Below are 20,337 nucleotides of genomic sequence, written 5' to 3' on the forward strand. Positions count from 1 at the left end.
GAGGCTTTTCCACGAGTTGCGTACGGTTCTGTTCAGCCTTAAAGCAGTCCGTCCTGATTGGCCCACAGCCTTTAAAGCATCCCTATCTCCTCTCCTATAGGACGATAAGAAGTTCTACCAGCTGGAGTTGGTGAACAGGGAGACGGGTTTCAACAAGGTGTTCAACTCCAGCGCCAATGTGGGCGTCATCAACCCCCTCATCAAGGTGAGTCCATCACTTGAGGACAGGGTGTCGCATTTAACCCGTTTAGACTGGGAACACATTATGTTGTGCTTTAACTATTATTGAAAAATAGCAGATATACAAGCTCACAGCGCACATCACATCGTGTTTTAGAACCAACCATTGACCTATAAGTAGCAGAATATTGTGTTCTTTAATGTATTGTGCCCTGGCATCATAGTCAAAGGTTTGGAATTAATCAAATGTTTTGGAAAATAGAAAAAGTATCAGAACTCGAAATGTGTCGCGTTTCGTGCTTGTGGATCTGCTACTTCTGATGCTTTTGTGCGACTCTGTAGTGTGATCAAGTTCATTTTAGAAGAAAAAAAAAATATGGAGAGGTTTCTGCCCGATAGCAACGAAATACATAGTTTTGGTAAACAATTTGGTAAAATGCACTGCTACGTGATACTTGTTAGTTCTGTCCTTTTTGTCACGTGATGCCTTCCCTGAGTCTGTCTTGGTGCATCGATAACACACAGTTTAGACTAGAGCCTCATTATTGCACCGTATGGTTGCTGTAGGCCTGGGAATGGTGGTGAGAAATTTTGGAAAAGCTATGTAAGAGTTTTGACTTATTTTTTTATCCCAGCATTAAAATGTAACGTGTGAAATAGTGTACTACTGGTACGACGCAGTACTGCTAGTGGTTTATTGCAACCGTAAGGTTGCAAGTTACTATGAAAAGCTCCACTGGCCGTCAGTCAGTCAGTCCCTCCGTCTGTCCGTCACGTCACGTCACGTCACGTCACGTCACGTCACGACACACTTTTGCCCCTACTCTTATCTCTGCCACCGTTGCCCCTATCCATGCCAAACTTTGCACACACACTCCTTGGATGGCAAATCACAACGTCCAGCCCTGATTTCTCACATGGCCCTCTTCTAGCGCCACCATCAGGCCGATTTTTACAAAACACACTTTTGGACACTGCTCCTACAGATTTTGGCCTAAAATCACGCAAAGCGGTACACATGTACCTCTAAAGTCATGTCATCAACATGGATCAGTCCCATTTCCCATATTCCCTCCTGATTGGCTACGATTGCCTTCTAAAGTTTGTGTATGCGACCTGACGGTCGCTTATCTCCCGATTAGGGAGTCTTACTGGTGATACATGTATGACTAGGGTATGTGTTGGCGGTGTCTGTCCACAGAGAACGTCTTTTGAACTGAGGAGCGATTTAAATATCATGTCCATAGCGCTCACATATGCTTTGAATATCATGCCCATAGCAGCGCTCACACACACACACACACAGCTTTGAATGTCATGTCTAAAGCGCTCGCATACAACATGATATCCGCACTGTTCAAACCTATCAACTATTGAGGTGCTCACTGCTCAAACGTCCTGTCGTCTGCGTTATTAGTGCAAATAGCTTGAGCGACAACAACTTATAGGTGATAAATGGCGCTTTCTGTATAGACCGCATACAGTGCACTATAATAGCCAGGTGTGAAAGTGGATAATCATTTATGTACGAGTTGTGTGGAGCAGGCGCGTGCACACATAGACATCAAAGGGGGCTTGAGCCCCTGCCCTTTTTTATCCGTCTGTAAAAAGTGCCCTCTCTAGACCATGAATGAAAGTACCGAAAATAGCCGCGGCGCGTTGTGAAGTTGGAGGTTGGCTATTTTCAATATTTTCACCAAGGCCCTTTTAGAAATCAAAAGGACATAATTACCTGGGCACTTCAAAAATGACTACCCAAATAAAAATGATGGAGCACTCAAATGGTCTGCACGTTCATTTATTGTAGAGCGACAGGGTGACTGACGTTTCGACGTTTAGTCTTCCTCAGAGTCAAAGTAATATGGTAATATGTCCTTTTGATATAGTTTGTCCTTGTTGAGCACCAACGAGTCCTTCTACCTGCTGGCTGAAGCGCGCAGACATCTCCTACTTGTATGCCCTTTTAGAAATGTCAGTCCCTGCCTCTCTAACATTCTCTGCAAGTCCCTGGTGTCAGTGGTGAGGAGGAAGACGAGGTGGAGGTTCAGGAATTCAGTGACCTCACCTCCATCTTTTTGACACAGATTATTCCGGCCCACCTCCCCATGCCTCGCTTCCCCTCTCACCTCTCATTGCAAAATGAACGAAGGCCGTCCGATTATCAGCAGGAAGGGGAAAGAAGGATGTCCGTCAGTGTGAGCACTACTGTACTAATAGCCTCCTTCCTGCTGTCCAGCCTGCTGTATAATGTAAAATGTCTTCAAAGCAATTATTTTGCCAAGGGTATTTCTTTTAACTAATTTGCTGTCTTTTAAACGTCGACTTAAGGGCCCTTACCTTTTAACATGGGAACGTGCGTGCACAGATGGTGTGCGATATCACGGATCATGTACCAGGCGTGTGTAGAACCGATCACAGCTTTCAAATAAAAAATCTGATTGAAAAAAGACCTCTCCATCGCTGAGCTCCGTCTGCAACTGTTTACACGGAAGCTAACGGTAGCTGTGCCATGGTCCTGCCCCCGATCGGATACGGAAGTCAGATCCGGCGCAGACCGGAAATGCGACCGGAAGCACTTCCGGTCGGGCGATTGGACACCAATCTCCGATAAAACAGCGATTTTACTTTTTTAATGTTTTATAAAGCATATTAACACATATGGTGCCAACCCCGAGTTTCCCGAGTTTGTATTGGTACTAGTGCTGTGCCAACCCCGAGTTTCCCGAGTTTGGGCCGTTTTTGAAAAAAAAAAAAAAAAAAACAATTTTCAAAAAAAAAAATTTCAAAAAGATTTTTTGGACCTCCAGAAATGTATTAGGCATGATCGCGATCGCGAAATTGCATGTTTAACCCCCATACCAACCCATTCTTTCAAACATGGCAGCCATGTTTGTTTACATCTGAAGAAAACATAATGGCTGATAAATCATGAATGCCTGCACGGATTTCCAAGCAGATTTTTTTGTTTGAAAGCTGTGAACAGCATCTACACACGTGGTGCATCATCTAGGCATGGGCGTGCACTTTTTACACACTTGCACAATTACATGGAAGTCTATGGTAACCATGGCAACGCGGGACATTGGCCGGAAAAAATCATTGCAACATAAGTGTTAAAGCGGCAATCACAACTGCGATGTCAGGCGGCACCGCTTCACACAGAGACACCGCAACTACACGGCAGTAGCCTGGAACCAGACCAATCCGCCTGGGCAAAAAAACTTGCCCTTGGCGAATATGGGTCTGGCCCCTCTCCCCCAAAATTTGGGGGACCAATCAGGGCCCAGCATTGGTCTGGTCTAACCAATCGTGTCCAGAGCCATTTTTTAACCCACCCCTTTAAGAATTAAAATTCTGCTTGTGAGTCCAGACTAATATCCGATACGCAGTGAGGAATTAGTATGAGCAACGCCAGGCTAACACCGCAGTGCTCTGGAAAAAGGTCTATAGTGGTTTGAGTTTAGGGTGTTAGAATCCACCGTGGTGCATCAGGCTTGGCTGCATGGGCTTCTCATCCCGTTGGGGGCTCCTCACTGGCAGTTGAGGGGCAACATCAGTGGCAACACAGAAATGTGTGGAGAGGGTTAATTGGCCTAACGACTAAACTAGGGGGGGGGAAAAGGGGTACGCGATGCGAGAGTGCTGTCTAGCCAACACCAGAGCCCTAGAATGGAGAGTTGTGCAACCGTGGATCTTAAATTACCTTTTTTTGATTTTCTTGAGTCTCACCCCCAAATTATGTTCCAATGTACAAACAACTACTTTGGTTAAAATTTGGTTGAATTTCAAGCATATTTAGAGGTAGCTCAATCAAGTCAAAGATTGTACATTTTATTGGTCAAAATCGAATTGCACTGCAGGCACATTTAAGTTATACATTACACATTATTCTTATACTAAGCACAGAAATTATATTTTTTAAGCTTACAAATCTAAACACAAATCTGATTACATGTTTGTCATATGTCAAACCAGAATTAATGTATTGTAGGAAATAGCAAAGCAAAGAATGACAATTTGCAATTTTTCATTTAACGTGCACAATGACATGTCTTTATTGCACACTCTTCAATCATACTCACAACACACAACAAGCACACAGCCCCACTTCCTTGTTTACCCCCAAAACCCCCGAAAGTCACTGCAGTATAGCAATTCAGTAGTTACTGATCAATTAAAGTTTGTTTACGGCTATCGGGATACTTGTGCCGATAGTCCTGCACAATTTGCAGCAAGTATTGGAGTTGGGACTCATCTTTAGCAATGAGACCACAATATTCTTGTATTAGGGCAACCCCACGCTCTGCATGATCATTGACAACATTCATCGCCTTCACTACAGCCAGAGCTTCTTGGTAGTCCACCCTGGGCTCCCACTCAAAGCATCTTGGAAAAAATCTTCAATGTTCTTCCTTGCAATTGTTCCAAGGTCAACAGTAATTCTCTTCATATGCCCCTGTTCACCATAAGTGATTGGAAAACCTTTGAGAAGCAGCTTTAGACACCTCAGCATTTATTGATGAACCGGATACCTCGCTGCTCGAGGTATCCGGTTCAGAGCTCCAGGAGCTACCCATCATGCCCGTTGGATGGCAAAGGTTATTTATTGTATGAAGATCTGGATGTTTCATGGCCAATTCAAACTGAACTTCAGGGAAGAAAAAGCGTATATGGATTTGTGCATTTTTGCAGTTTGCAATTATGTGAAGGCATGGATGATGGCACCTGTTGCTGTCAGCGCTCCACTAAATGACTTGGCAAATGTTAAAATTGTTGCTGGAATATTCATCAATAAATGCTGAAGTGTCTAAAGCTGCTTCTCAAAAGTTTTCCAATCACTTATGGTATTTGGCTCCAGAGATCGTCGGACTTGCATTGTTTGACAGTCAAGTGAGCGCGCAAACGAAGAGGCTGATGGTGAGAGCCATGAAAGATGGAAATGAAGATCATGAACAGGGGCATATGAAGATAATTACTGTTAACCTTGGAACAATTGCAAGGAAGAACATTGAAGTGCTTTTCAAAATGATGGATCTCCCAGATGACTTCCTTGACGTTGATCCCGATGAGTGGGAGCCCAGGGTGGACTACCAAGAAGCTCTGGCTGTAGTGAAGGCGATGAATGTTGTCAATGATCATGCAGAGCGTGGGGTTGCCCTAATACAAGAATATTGTGGTCTCATTACTAAAGATGAGTCCCAACTCCAATACTTGCTGCAATTTGTGCAGAACCATCGGCACAAGTATCCCGATAGCCGTAAACAAACTTTAATTGATCAGTAACTACTGAATTGCTATACTGCAGTGACTTTCTGGGGTTTTGGGGGTAAACAAGGAAGTGGGGCTGTGTGCTTGTTGTGGGTTGTGAGTATGATTGAAGAGTGTGCAATAAAGACATGTCATTGTGCACGTTAAATGAAAAATTGCAAATTGTCATTCTTTGCTTTGCTATTTCCTACAATACATTAATTCTGGTTTGACATATGACAAACATGTAATCAGATTTGTGTTTAGATTTGTAAGCTTAAAAAATATAATTTCTGTGCTTAGTATAAGAATAATGTGTAATGTATAACTTAAATGTGCCTGCAGTGCAATTCGATTTGGACGAATAAAATGTACAATCTTTGACTTGATTGAGCTACCTCTAAATATGCTTGAAATTCAACCAAATTTTAACCAAAGCAGTTTTTTGTACATTGGAACATAATTTGGGGGTGAGACTCAAGAAAATCAAAAAAAGGTAATTTAAGATCCACCCTACTACGTTCACTTCATGGGGCGAATCCAATGGCGGCTCGAGAGGAGCGTCTAAAGTGACAAATAGGACTTTAATGATCTTACACCACGTTATTTTACATCGTTTTAAAGTAAATATTACAGAGACTTTAGTTTTCATTGTACAATACTTTATAACAGTTGTCATGTTGTATATTTACCTAAAAATGTTAATATTCGCGATGCTGCTATTGAAACCAATGTTATTTCGGCACCTATCCGCGCAGCCAATCACAAGCTTCCGTTGCCTTAACCCAGTTGCCTTTTTGACACACTCGGACTGAAGGACCTGCAAAAAACACTTTCATATTTTAAGGGACGGAGAGAAAACATAAATACCCATCTACCTATGTGTGTGTGTGTGTGTGTGTGTGTGTGTGTGTATGTGTGTGTATGTCGTCTGCATGCAGTTAAAAACAGGCAGCCACTCAGGTCATCGCTTCAGCAGCTTCCCTAGCCAGTCGGCTGTCCGATTCGTGGCGGGTCGAGAGGGAGGCGAAGAGGAGGAGAGAGAGGAGGTAGGACCGGGAAGTCCCCTGCCTCGCGCAAGCCAGGCCTCACCCCTATCTGGCCCCACGGGTTCACTAACCGCATCCGCGTAGCGCTAAGACCTGCCCCGTGGGGGCGCTGTCATCACCCGATGCTGTCATTAAACTGCTGTTTCAACCCATTTAGGCCTATAGAATTATTGAATGCTTTAACCAGTGAAAAATAGCAGATATACAAGAAAATGTGTGCAAATCTTTGAATCTATGTATTTTCAAAGCGAACGATTGTAACTAAAAGTTTGCTTCTGGGTGGTCCCTGGAACTAAATATTCTGAGATGCGGGCCAAATAAATATCATTTTGGGGGTCCTTCACATGAAAAGGTTTGAGAACCACTGACATAGTAGTCTCTCAAGAACAGACTAACTGAGCTCCAGTTAAGTGAAAAGGACCTTTTCTTTGACGATGGCTGGCCAGATTGCTGACATAGAAACACAGGTTTTTCAAAAAATCTTAGAAGGATTAAAAAGACACTATAGAATCGGGTCAAAATTCTATGTGTGAAAATGAATATCAGTGCTGCTCGCTCAAGTGCAAAGCATGCAATGCTGTAGCCCCCAGGAAAGATGATGCAGCCCATAGCCCGCTTTTATCCGTGTGAATGTGATTTTACTGGCTAAATAGGTTCTTAAAATGAATAACTCTAGGTTACGGTAAAACTATGTACATAGACTATTTGAACACCCAGAGATTACGCAAACAAAAATAGTACCTAACACTACTATAAGTATAATTATGTATATAAAAGGATGAAGATGAAGGGAAAAGTCTTGTTCTTCATACTCAAGATAACTTCATTGAAACAGCAGTTTAACACATTGACCGCCATTTTAACATACCTCCGTACTCCCACCTGCCATTCGTCTCCATAGACTTCCATGTAATTGGGTGTGCACGGATCATGCACACCCATGCCTAGATAATGCACCACGTGTGTCCACCTTGCTCACAGCTTTCAAACAAAAAAATCCGAATGGAAATCCGTTCAGGCATTCCTGAGATAACAGCCACTATGTTTAACAAAGATGGCTGCCAAAATGGCTGCCATGCTTGAAAGATGGGGTTGCTATGGGGGTTAAACATGAAATTTCGCGATTGCTATCATGCCTACTCCATTTTTTGGGGTCAAAATTTTTTGAATTTTTTTTTTTTTTTTTTTTTTTTTTTTTTTTTTTTTTTTAAATTCTCGGGACTATCGGGCCTGGCGGGGAAAGACATTGGAATAATCTCGGGACTATCGGGCCTGGCAGGGAATGAGTTAATGACATTAAAGTACAGCGGGTGACAGTGTTGATTTCGTTGACTAAAACTATAACGAAAAATGTTTGTCGACTGCGTTTTTTTCACTGACGAAAACGAAATAAAAACAAAATAAAAACTAAACTGTGATGACTAAAACTAAGACTAAATATATTGACAATTTCGTCAACAAAATAAAAACTAGACTAAAATGTTAGGGAGGGACTAGTGGAGAAGAGTCATTTTATGTTTGGTTGCTCTCAGGTGTTGCGTGCTGAAAATAGCCGATCTACAAGCTCACAGCTTGTAGATCGGCTATTTTCAGCACGCAACCAAGTGTCATTACGATGCCATCAAGGCCTGCCAAAATACATTTTAGTTGACTAAATCAACTGTAGATTTAGTCAACTAAAATCTTATGATATTTAGTCGACTAAAATTAGACTAAAACTAAAACTTTTCAGGTGACTAAATTATGACTAAAACTAAATGAGATTTTATTCAAAAGACTATGACTAAAACTAAATCAAAATTTGTTGTCAAAAACAACACTGGTGGGTGATGACAGCGTCCCCACGGCGCAGGTCTTGGCGCAACGCGGATGCGGTTAGTAAACCACCTCCTCCTCCACGTGCTCCTCACCTCATCTTCCTCCTCATCCTCCTCCTCCTCTCCATCCCCCGGCGAGTCCCATTATGTCTCCTCATCCTGAGAAAGGACAGGCGTTGCATCACAGCCCAAAGTAGACTTCTCAACAGGCCTGAAAATTAAGGCCCGGCCCTAACTGGGCCCTAACTGGGCCCTAACTGGGCCCTAACTGGGCCCTACTAGTTAGCATACATTTTAGGCCCTACCCTACCCTAAATGTCGGGTCGGGTTCGGGTATGGTCGGGTTCTCATTACTCTATCCAAGAGTAATTGCGACCGTAAGGTCGCAGTTTAGTATCAAAACCTCCACCGGCCGTCCGTCACGTCCGTCACGTCACACGTCACACGTCACACCTTTGCCCTGCTCATATCTGGGCTCGTTTGTGTATTGTATGACATCACGCCACATCATCGGCTGAGGACTGTGTGATGTCATCATATCTCCATATATGGAGACATAAGTTGCTCATGCCCAAATATGGGCTGGTGAGGTCAGACTTAGTGTGATGCGTAGGTTATCTCCATATATGGAGATTCAACTTCAATGAGTAACCATGGCAAATCACACCGTACACAAATGACCCTTATATAAGACCGGCATTATCTACCGACAGCTGCTATAAGCCAACCCTGGCGATAAGGTCTGAGTCGAAGAAATGCTTCTTTCCTGGCAAGAATTGCCCCTTTATACTGTAGGGCTCGTTTGTGTATTGTATGACATCACGCCACATCATCGGCTGAGGACTGTGTGATGTCATCATATCTCCATATATGGAGACATAAGTTGCTCATGCCCAAATATGGGCTGGTGAGGTCAGACTTAGTGTGATGCGTAGGTTATCTCCATATATGGAGATTCAACTTCAATGAGTAACCATGACAAATCACACTGTACACAAATGACCCTTATATAAGACCGGCATTATCTACCGACAGCTGCTATAAGCCAACCCTGGCGATAAGGTCTGAGTCGAAGAAATGCTTCTTTCCTGGCAAGAATTGCCCCTTTATACTGTAGGGCTCGTTTGTGTATTGTATGACATCACGCCACATCATTGGCTGAGGACTGTGTGATGTCATCATATCTCCATATATGGAGACATAAGTTGCTCATGCCCAAATATGGGCTGGTGAGGTCAGACTTAGTGTGATGCGTAGGTTATCTCCATATATGGAGATTCAACTTCAATGAGTAACCATGGCAAACTGTCAACTGCCCGTATGTCTTGATAATTGGTAAAACAAACTTTTGGCCTATTTGTGGAGATAAGCGACCAACGGTCGCTTATCTCCCGATTAGGGAGTCTTACTGGTAGTAATAAAATAATAAAGAATATATATATTTTCTTTTTTCATTGAGCCCGAGGCCCTACCCGGCCCGACTAAATAGCATACATTTTAGGCCCTACCCTACCCTAAATGTCGGGTCGGGTCGGGTTCGGGTATGGTCGGGTTCGGGCAGAATAACAACTCTAGCCCGTGTATTAGGAGGTAGGGGTGGACAATCGTGCGTTTAGTTTCTACTCCCTCCTGTTGTGATTTACATGCGGTTTGGTTTGTATGATACAGGTTCGAGAATGCTGGTTTTCATACCATAATGCTTACGCATATTGTAAAAACGAAACAACTTTTGGTCTGGTGTTATTATTGCAGTGAATATGGATAACATAATAGTCTACAGCAGCATTTTATTATTATTAAACTGTGGGTGATTTTGAAGAAGACAAAAAAAGAAAATTAATTATATGAAAAAAGAACAATACTGCATCGAAAGTAAGATCACAAACTATACTATAAATACTGGTTACGAAAGAGTCACATTTTTTGAAAATGTGACGAACTACAGCTTTTAGATCGGCTATTTTCACAATATTTACACCGTATACAGAACAGTGTTAAGCTAAATGTAATGCCTCAACTCCTACAATTCCAAGTGTGGTCCAATCGTACTCTTTTCATTTCACTGCATACTTTTAAAATGACTTGTATTTAGACCTTTGTATTGCCTTAATACAAAGGTAACTCCTTGCCATGTTTGTATGTGTAGGCTTTAGGCACATTACATTTCGGTTGACGGTCGTAACTTACTTTACTCCTCTTAGTGAGCACTCTCCATTGCATATGGTCCCTGGCAGCATGTTATTCTGTCTTGTGACACAGCTCTGCTGCACTACGTTAGGTGGTTGTGGTTTTCTTTTGCCTGGTGTTGTGTATTCTTAACCCATTGCTACTCAAAGATTTGCCATTTCAGATCATGACAAGTGACAAGCCTGTGGGCCAATTACATGAATTAGGCCTATATTTCGTTGTTGTTGGGTGGAAAACTTGTATGTCCAAAACCGTTTGTTTTGTATTTATCATTTAAAAAATGATTTAAACTAGTGAAAACAGCCGATCTACAAGCATACAACGCCTCGCTGTGCGAGGCGTTGTGTGCTTGTAGATCTGCTGTTTTCACTACTTTTGTGCGAACAGTAACATTTTTACTTTTGTGCAAACAGTTTAATTTATTCCTAATGGCCCGGCCTGGACCGGCCGAGAATGAACCGGCCGTTCGGGAGTTGTCCCGCTTTTCCCAATGGCCAGCACGTCCCTGCTTGGCAGCCGCCCTGTCAATGCATTGCATCCAGATCAGGTCACGCAGGTTCATGTGAAAAATGGATTTTGGGTCTAAAGTCAATCCAGTCATCGCGCTCCACACTGTCCGCTAATCTGGATGAAGTGACAGGCACGCTGAACGATGTACTGTAGATTTCATTTGATACCGTTTCATTGCCAAGGGCTTGCCTTGCAGTGAGTCTGCCAAACACAGCTTAAACACTTATCCATTTACCAACTATTGAGTTGGAAAGTTGAGAAAGAGCCATTGTAGACATTTATGTGACAGGACTTTTTTTTTTCTTTTTTTTTTCTTTGTTCATAATGGTTAAATGTCTACACCAGTGGTTCTCAAAGTGGGGTCCGGAGGCTTTAGGCTACCATAGCATCATACTCATTTTAACCACTTTATCCATTTACTGTATATGTTGGCTATATCTTTGAACTAGTAAGACGCCTCAGGGCGACAAGCGAGGTCGCACCACAGTGATGTGGACATCAGGGATGTGGTCAACAGGGATCTCCATACATGGGCATAAAAGGGATTTGTTCCCCTGGCACGGGGGTCAGCAACCCTCTGCTCTAAAGCCGCATGTGGCTCTTTAGCGCCGCCCTAGTGGCTCCCAAGAGCTTTTTAAAAAATGTATGAAAATGGAAGAATATATTTTTTCACAAACATTCTTAACGTTTTCCAATGCTGTAAAAATGTGTAGAATAAATACATTTATTTCAAGATTCTCTCCAGGATGCGCTCCAAAGCTGAAATCTCCCAATTTCTCTGCCCATCTGTCACCCATATATGGACATATTGTGTCAGTCTCATGTGGTCTATGACGTCAGACATCTACAATGTCAGACGTCAGTCATCTCCATATTTGGGAAAATATGGCCACGTTTTGGCCACATTTTGTCCAACCAGTTCCCTGTGAATTCTAACCACAAGGCCACTAAACCGCTCCACAAAGGTTAAGCTGGTATAAAATGACCAGGGACGTGCAGAGAATGTTTGAGAGGCAGGAGCTGAGATTTCTGAAAGGGCCTTTTGGTGAAAATATTGAAAATAGCAGAACTCCAAGCTCTCAACGCCTCTCAACGCAACGGCGTTGAGAGCTTGGAGGTCGGCTATTTTCAGTACTTGTTACCATACATAAACTAAGCATGATCAAGTCAATACTGGAGGTGTGGCATACATCATGGACTTCTACACAGAGAGGGCAATTCTTTCAACCTCAGATGCTGCATTCAAGTTCTGGAGAGTTTTGACAAGGCAATTAGCCAGTAGCTATGCCCTTCCAACACATTCTCACCCCTAAAGCGTCATACAACCGACGCGTTGTGAAGTACTGTACTGCGTCGGACGATAGACGCTTTGGGATTGCCTACTGTGTCAAGGGTTGGACGCATTGGGTGGTCTAAGAAGAAAGAAAAAAAAAGTAGTTCCCGAAGGGGGATTCGATACCGCTCTGAAGGGCTTACCGGTTTACCAGCCACCCGTCGCTACCGCTCACGCCACTATAAACGACGGAGCCGTACCGTCTCAGGCGCCGATGAACGCCGAGAGACGCCGCCGAGGGAGCGGTAGCGACCGAGTCGCCGCGGCGAACGGTGTAAACGGCGCATGAGCCGACTCAGTGGCGTTACCGAATTATGTGCCGTTATGGACAGAATAGTAAATTTTGACCAGGGGACTGCTTCCGCGTCCGAATACGGCTCAAAGAAGGGACTACGTTATCATCCACGTTGTCAAAGATAAAAGCACAAAAAAAAGGAATTTCCCAGTCGTCTCGTTAGTTCAGTCGGTAGAGCATGATGACGCTAATCCAGAGACCCGGGTTCGATTCCGCGTCACGGCCGTGAGTGTAAAATATTCCAGTAAACACATCTCGTCCTAAAACTCTGTGCTCGTCCGACCATAGATGCTCGTCCAAAGCGTCGCACGGGTGAAGCAGAAAGCGAAGTGGGAATGCGTCGGGAGGGTGAAGCAGAGGGGGTGAGAACAGGTTGGCCCTTCCCAAAAAGCTTTTGTCCAATGCTAGCTTAGAATAACTTCCTGCTTGCAAAGGTTTGCCTTGGCAACAGCCTTGGCAAGCTGCCGGTTGCTAAGCTAGCATTGGACAAAAGCTTTTAGGGGAGGGGCATAGCTACTGGCTAATTCGCTTGAATGCTATCTTCAGAGAGGGCATTTGCATTTCTTTCACCATAGTGAAAACTGCATTCATGGTCTGGAGAGGGCACATTTTACTGACGAGTAAAAGGGCAGGGGCTCGAGCCCCCTTTGGTGTCTATGCGTGCACGTGCCTGAAAATGACTGTGTCGTTTCTTGTTTTTTGTCTTATCATTCAGCCGTCCTGAGGACAGTCGTCCCGTCGCTGGACAGCCACGCTGGACAACCAAGAAAGACGAGCAGTACAGGGGGAGGACGAGAGGAGGATCCGCATGCACTGCCCTTCTCTTTCTGACAGGCAAAAAAAAAACTAACAAACAAACAAAACCGAACAAAACAAAACACATTGCTATATGGTCAAATGAAGCCCAAATGTCGGGACAGAGAGCTAACTAGACACGCTAAGAGGGCTCCATCGTAAATAAGTGCTAGCCGTTTAAAAAATTTACAGAACACTTTGTGCGGGGGAAAATCCATACCGTGGACTTTGAATGAAAAAGTCAATTCGAAACAGTGGAAACCAAGCCGACATCAGCTTTAAGGGTTTATTTTTTTGTTTGTGTCTGTATGTATTTTGTAGTTTTCCAAACTCCACGGTACACAGTGCTAGCACACAGCGACGGGCTGGTATTACGATGAGACTGATTCTAGCTCTCCGTCCCAAGGCTTTTGACCGTTTACGACAATGTTTGAAGCAAAAAAACAACAACTCTTTCGGAATCTCTACCCCGGGGAACGCCCGGTTTAGTCCTCCAGATGTCTCGATGTTCTCGGAGAGCGCGGGCGGTGGGGGGAACAAGACATCACACAAGCCAAATAAAGCGAGAGGATCCCGAATGAAGCACTCCCCGTGTTTCTTTTTTGTATTATGTTTATAAGACATCAACAGACAATTCTTTCACTACTTTTGCTCGGTTCTTGGTGCCAACGGACCAGACAAGAGTTCTGGCACGGACATGTAGTATATAGTATCGGGGAATTATCGGCTCCCGGGATCTTTTGTTTCTCGGTTTACCGGCGAGGCGGTGCTGTGCTCAAAGAAACACACTGTCCTCGTATGATGTCCCCGTACCGTTAACAGAGCTCTTCACATTCTGTACATACAGTCGTTGTACCTTGAAAGTGCTGGTCGTGGTACCACTTTGGCACCACTATGGCACCAGCTCATTTTGAGGTACCCTGACAGGCCACAACCTAGCCTGAAGAAGCCGGCCGCTTTCTAAGGACTAGAGGCGGGCGGACGCAATTTAGCGCCGGAATCAAACGCCGGCTCCCTGTTGGTTCGCCGAGCTGCGTGCCCGCCCCCCTCTCTCCATAGCACACACAGTTCAGAAGCCCCGACGTCACAACATTTGGAGTGACACACCCCCCCCACCCCCAGCACTCTGGTTGGTTGGGGAAATGGAAGCTCGACTCCCACTTCCCTGCAGGTATGCCTGAAACGTCGACAGCTTATCCCAGGCTTTTCTTTTTGAGCCGAACGTGAATGAAGATGAAAGCCTGGGTACCGAGGCTAGGTCTACCTAAGAGCAGTGTTTCTCAAACTTTCAAATTTCAAGGTCTCCCCTTAACTCTGACAGTGTACAAAATGGAACCAAATGAACCCGCGAGGGTTCATTTGGTTCCATTTGTACACTGTAAGAGTTACAGACCTGTATGGGTCAATTTAGACCCCCATAAAGGAACCCACAGAGTCCCTGGAATCCACTTTGAGAAACATTGCCCTAGAGCATGCTGGGAAGAAGAAAACCACACACAAGTCTGCTTTCATTCAGAAAGGAGAGATGTGACGCCGCCGGGAGTCGGATTTGAACCCCTCGGTCCTCACAAAGGAACAATTGCCGACTTGAAGGTTTACGCGAGCCAGTCCCGACACGCCACATCCCCCCAACACCAGGGGGCGGCGAAAACAAAGTTGACACAATTGTACAGTTGTCGCACACAAAATAATGCATGGTTGTCAGTCTGAAAAAAAACAAGGCTATGTGTTTGTTACCTTTTTGCTGAAACGTTGAGTGTCAGAGATAAGCTGGAGAAAATGTTGCTTCCTTCCTACAGACCTAGTGGTTCTCAATCTGCGGGTCGGGACCCCTAGGGGGTCTCCCCAGATGACAGGGATGTGACAATTTAAGCCTTTTTCATGCCCAAGTAATCAACAAACTATACTATAAAAACTGGTCAAACATTGGCCAAATTCTCAAATAACACTGTATTAGAAAGAGACTGTTTTTAAATAACCGATCTCGCGAGGCGTTGTGAGCTTGCAAATCGGCTATTTTCATAATATTTATCTGTGGAACCGAACCGAGTCAAACTAAATATGATGCCTACAATTCCAAGTGCTTGTCAGGGTGGTGGGGTATCCCCAGTTCAAACATGATTATTTTGGGCAGTGCCCAGTTCAAATATGATTATTTTCCCGGCCTGAAAAGGTTGAGAACCACTGCTAGTAGGCCTAATAGACCAACCGTTAAACACAGGACTGAAACCAACGACACTGTCGCTTGGTTTCGCCTGACTTTAGTCTTCCATTATAGAATCAACACAGGGCTCCGCCTCCCATGGCGGTTACAGGAAGTGAGTTGGTCAACAACACACATGGACATTTCAAATGAAATGAACGGTGACTCCACTTCCTGGGACCATGCAAGGTAAATAGAGAGGTAAAGACATCCACGCTATCTCGCAATTTCAACCGGCAGATTCGTCGCACCATGGGTGCCAAACTGCAGCCGGAAGTTGGGTGGAAGACTGTGGAGCAGCCTCCCAGCAGCTCATGAAGTTCATGAACAAACACTATTTATGAAAAAGTGAGACCTTTATAACATACTCAGCTCAGGAAAATAAAAGAAGGCATTTTCGATGTGTGTACTGTGTCATTTTATAGCAGTATCTAAAGAGCAAAAAGTATGTTTCTAAACGTGCCAAGTATCGTGAGACTATCCACCGTTTCCTGTCTGGGAACCAAATCTCGCGATACTTCGGAGACAGAAACGATTATTATTTATTGTTATTATTTTTATTTCATTATGTACTGTGCACATCGAAAAGCAAGTGATTGTAAAAATACCTTTGGTATGTCTTCTTTTATATTCCTGAACAGATTATATGACAAAGGTCTCAGTAGTTCATAAATAGTTTTTGTTCCAGGTTTGTTCATGAGCTCCAATTCCATTCACTGACGCGACCGAGGTTTTCCCAACTACACTGAGCGCAACGGTGGGGGCGCGGGAGTGTGGGAAGCCTATTGCCCATCAGCCCCCACCGTTGCGTTCAGGGTCATTGGGAAAACTGCGGTTGCCTCACTTTCATGTATTTTATCGCACTTCCGGTGCGAGTTCTGGCACCCATGGTGAGCTTCATAGCCAGACATGGCGCATGCCCGATGGTCACGTGTTTCCATTCCTTCCTTATCTTCCTTGGGACCATGTATCGTGGGGGGGCGTAGGGACCTCTTCTCAGCTTGTTACGTTTCCGTGCCAGGGGGTACTGGAGAGCAGAACATTGTCATGATGGCACTTTAGGTCGGGGGTTTTCAAAGTGGGTGAGGGGGCACCCTGGGGTGCCATGACGGCAGTCCAGGGGTGCCGCGAGATCATTTGATAATATTTGGAATCTATTTGGACACTGATATTTAGTATCATTTTAAATTTGAAGTACAAAGTTCATTATCTCAACGTTTTCCTCGCAACATAATCACTAAAATATCGTCACTGTCAGGCAGAAACCTCGTATCTCCAAGTTTCAAATGTGTACGTATTTTGGTAAAGCAAAGCCCTGCTTCATCATACAAGACTGTCGCACAAAACTAGTGCAAACAGCCGATCTACAAGCACACATCGCGAGGCGTTGTGTTGAGTGAGAAACACACGTTGAGTGAGAAACATTGTTTTCTCACTCAACTGTAAACAAACCAACATAAAGTTCAAGTATATAGAGGGTATCTTCACATTTCTAAAGTGCCAATATAAGGACTTTGTAATACCTCTAAAATGGCAAATTCAACATTGTCTAAATTGTCAAATATATAGAGGCAGAAATTGTGAAAATAGCCGATCTACCTGCTTGCGAGGCGTTGTTAGCATGTAGATCTGCTATTTTGACAATAGACTTTCTCTGGTGGGAGTCGACTTGTGTAATGATGTCGACTGAGTCGACTTGTCGACTTAATGCCCTAGTATCAACTCTGAACCACTCCGATCCGTGATCCCCTTTATACGTGCACTGTGAACTGCGTTTGTTTATGTCTTTTGTTAACTGAACGAGAACAACAACCGTGTACATAAGGAAATGACAGAGTATTATGCAAGCCGTGCATCACCGGAAAGGTGCAATATTGTCTTTTGTCGAATCAGTTTTTTAACTTTATTTATTTTTGTTGTCAGTTGTGGCACAGCGATAATAATAATAATACCCTGGTCCAATCATGTTCAGCTACATATTTTAATGTGTTTTGCTTTAAGTTTATAAAGCTAAAAGAGAGAGTCACGTTTTTTTTTATTTTTTGTTAAAAGAAACCTAAGCTTTATATTGCTATTGAGTGTTTGTTCATTAACAATCTCTCAAGCTCTTTAGTAAATAACAGTTATTTTAACGATAAACATCACTTTACTGCACTTTTATTTTAAGAGGAACCACAACACAATGAAACGGATGTCTGTTTCTGGCTGGGAGGTGCACCGAGATCAGGGACGTGCTGGCCATTGGGAAAAGCGGGGCAACTCCCGAACGGCCGGTTCATTCCCGGCCGGTCCAGGCCGGCCATTAGGGAAAAATAATAAAATAAAATGTCGGCATTCGTTCCATTTTGGGGGCTGGGCGGCCAACAAAGTAAATCGTCACTGTCGGGCAGAAACCTTGTATCTCCGAGTTTCAAATTTGTACATTTTTTCGCAAAGCAAAGCCCTGCTTCATCATGCAAGGCCGTTGCACAAAAGTAGTGAAAACAGCAGATCTACAAGCACACAACGCCTCGCACCGCGAGGCGTTGTGTGCTTGTAGATCGGCTGTTTTCACTAGTTTAAATCATTTTTAAAATGATAAATACAAAACAAGGTTGGACATACAAGGTTTCCATCCGACAACGACGAAATATAACTCATGTAATTGGCCCACTGGCTTGTCACTTGTCATGATCTGAAATGGCAAATCTTTGAGTAGCAGCAGCGCTATAGAGAGAGATCTCTCTCTCTCTCTAGCGCGCAATGAGGGCCTCTCCAACTCTTTTTCCCGGGCTGAATCAGGGGCCCAGCACGTCCCTGACCGAGACGTTGCTGCCAGCTTACTAGGGCTTTGAAACAAAAACAGAAGGCAAAAAAAAAAATGATAATGAACTTGCACACATTTGCGCTCATCAGCAAATCCATTAAAATATCTATTAATTTGTATCACTGTTTTAAAGGTTCTACACCATGCATTTAAAAATAATTGATATAACATTGTTTGTTTCTCAAAAAACTTTTTTCAAAAGGTTTGAGGCTAAATTACCACTCCTGAATACAGAGCCCCTGTCATTTCGGCCTGGCTTTCAGAGCATTTTCATCTGCAGTACCACCTTGTCCTGAGTGGGAGGACTGCGCTATTGAGCCAGTTTTGGCCCCACACTCCTCCCCACCTCCTGCTCAGCAGGCCTGCCCATCCCTCCCCAACCCTCTCCCAGCTCCTCCTGCCTCCTTCTCAGGCCTGCCCACTCAGCACAGCAGTAGCAGTAGGTCCCGATTGTGACGTCACAATCGGACCTAAAATCAGACAGCCCATTCTGAGACCTGCTTACATAGATCTGCCCATAAACTGAGAAAGACACAATGGTCAGAAATAGGACTTTGTGAGGATAGAACGTGCTGGTGGGACACCAAAAAATTATTGTTTGCTACCAATATAGTCCGTTAGATCTGTTCTCAAATTATGACTCGTGTTTTAATGGAGAATACTGGTTAATGAAGAAAAAAAAAGGAATCCACAGTGTACTGAAGTGCATAAGGATGTCTCCCCCGCTAAGGTGTCCTATAGCTCTTACGCCTGATTTATACTTCTTCGTACGACAGCGTCGCTCTCCAAAAACAGCCAGAAAAAATACAAGCTCCCGCTGTTTTCGGAGAGCGACAGGGTCGACGCGCTGTGAGCTTAATATATACGCTATCTTCAAATGTATTTATTTATTCATTTATTTATTTAGACTTTGTTGTACGACCATGTATAAGTCAGGCTTCAGATGCTTTGTCCACAGAAAGACTTTAATTTTTTACATTAAAGTGGCCACACCATGCTTTTAAAAATATGTATTTCATATAAATAATAAATATTGGTCCATAACACGGTTTTATACAGGTTTTAGCCTGAGTATGTCTCTAATTCCAAGCCATTTCAGATTAATACCAAAATGCCCTTTGTTGGCAGCGGGGCGCTGTTTTTAGGCTAAAATTGATACGATACAGAAAAGATACCATGGCACCATGCTAATCTTACATCACACCAGTCCCCTTTTCAGGAGAGAACCATTCGGACAATCACAGAACTGAAAACCAAGGCTTAAAGTTAATGAATTGTATTTCTTTGGGTGGAAAAATACACTGGGAATAATAAAATACATGAAAAAATTTAAAGTTTAGAATTTTATGGTGTGGCCCCATTCCCCGCCATTTAACAATACCTTCGTACTCTCCCCTGCCTCTGTCTCCATAGACTTCCATGTAATTCATAGTGCACGGATCATGCACACCCATGCCTAGATAATGCACCACGTGTCTGCACATTGCTCACAGCTTTCAAACAAAAAAATCCGAATGGAAATCCGTTCAGGCATTCATGAGATAGCAGCCATTATGTTTTCCTAAAATGTAAACAAAGATGGCTGCCATGTTTGAAAGATGGGGTTGCTATGGGGGTTAAACATGCAATTTCGCGATTGCTATCATGCCTACTAAAGTTTTTGGGGTCCAATTTTTTTTTTGAAAAACATTTTTTTTTATTTTATTTTTTTTTTTTTTTATCGGGATTATCGGGCCTGGCGGGGAAAGACATTGAAATAATCTCGGGACTATCGGGCCTGGCATGCAATGAGTTAATTTTATTTGAATACTGAAAAGTGTCCGTTTTTGATATATGAGGTTTCCACCCGACAGAGACGATAATCGGAGTGATATTATTTCCCTTTAAACGTTATGTGAGCGACCGGCAGTTGGAA

The 20,337-nt window shown here is 43.6% G+C and overlaps 1 protein-coding gene across 2 annotated transcripts in view; it reads left to right on the forward strand.

The window, feature by feature from the left end:
• Window positions 1-14,698, forward strand: part of fam184aa (family with sequence similarity 184 member Aa) — a 123,320-nt gene extending 108,622 nt beyond the window's left edge. For both annotated transcript variants that reach the window (XM_080720288.1, XM_080720289.1), the window contains exons 23-24: window positions 101-205; window positions 13,334-14,698. In XM_080720288.1, the coding sequence (XP_080576414.1) occupies window positions 101-205; window positions 13,334-13,342 (114 nt within the window). In that variant the 3' untranslated portion in view covers window positions 13,343-14,698. The remainder of the gene's footprint in view (window positions 1-100; window positions 206-13,333) is intronic.
• Window positions 14,699-20,337: the final 5,639 nt, after the last annotated feature.

Source organism: Nannobrachium achirus, assembly GCF_963921795.1.
Source record: "Nannobrachium achirus genome assembly, chromosome: 24".
Taxonomy (NCBI): Eukaryota; Metazoa; Chordata; class Actinopteri; order Myctophiformes; family Myctophidae; genus Nannobrachium; species Nannobrachium achirus.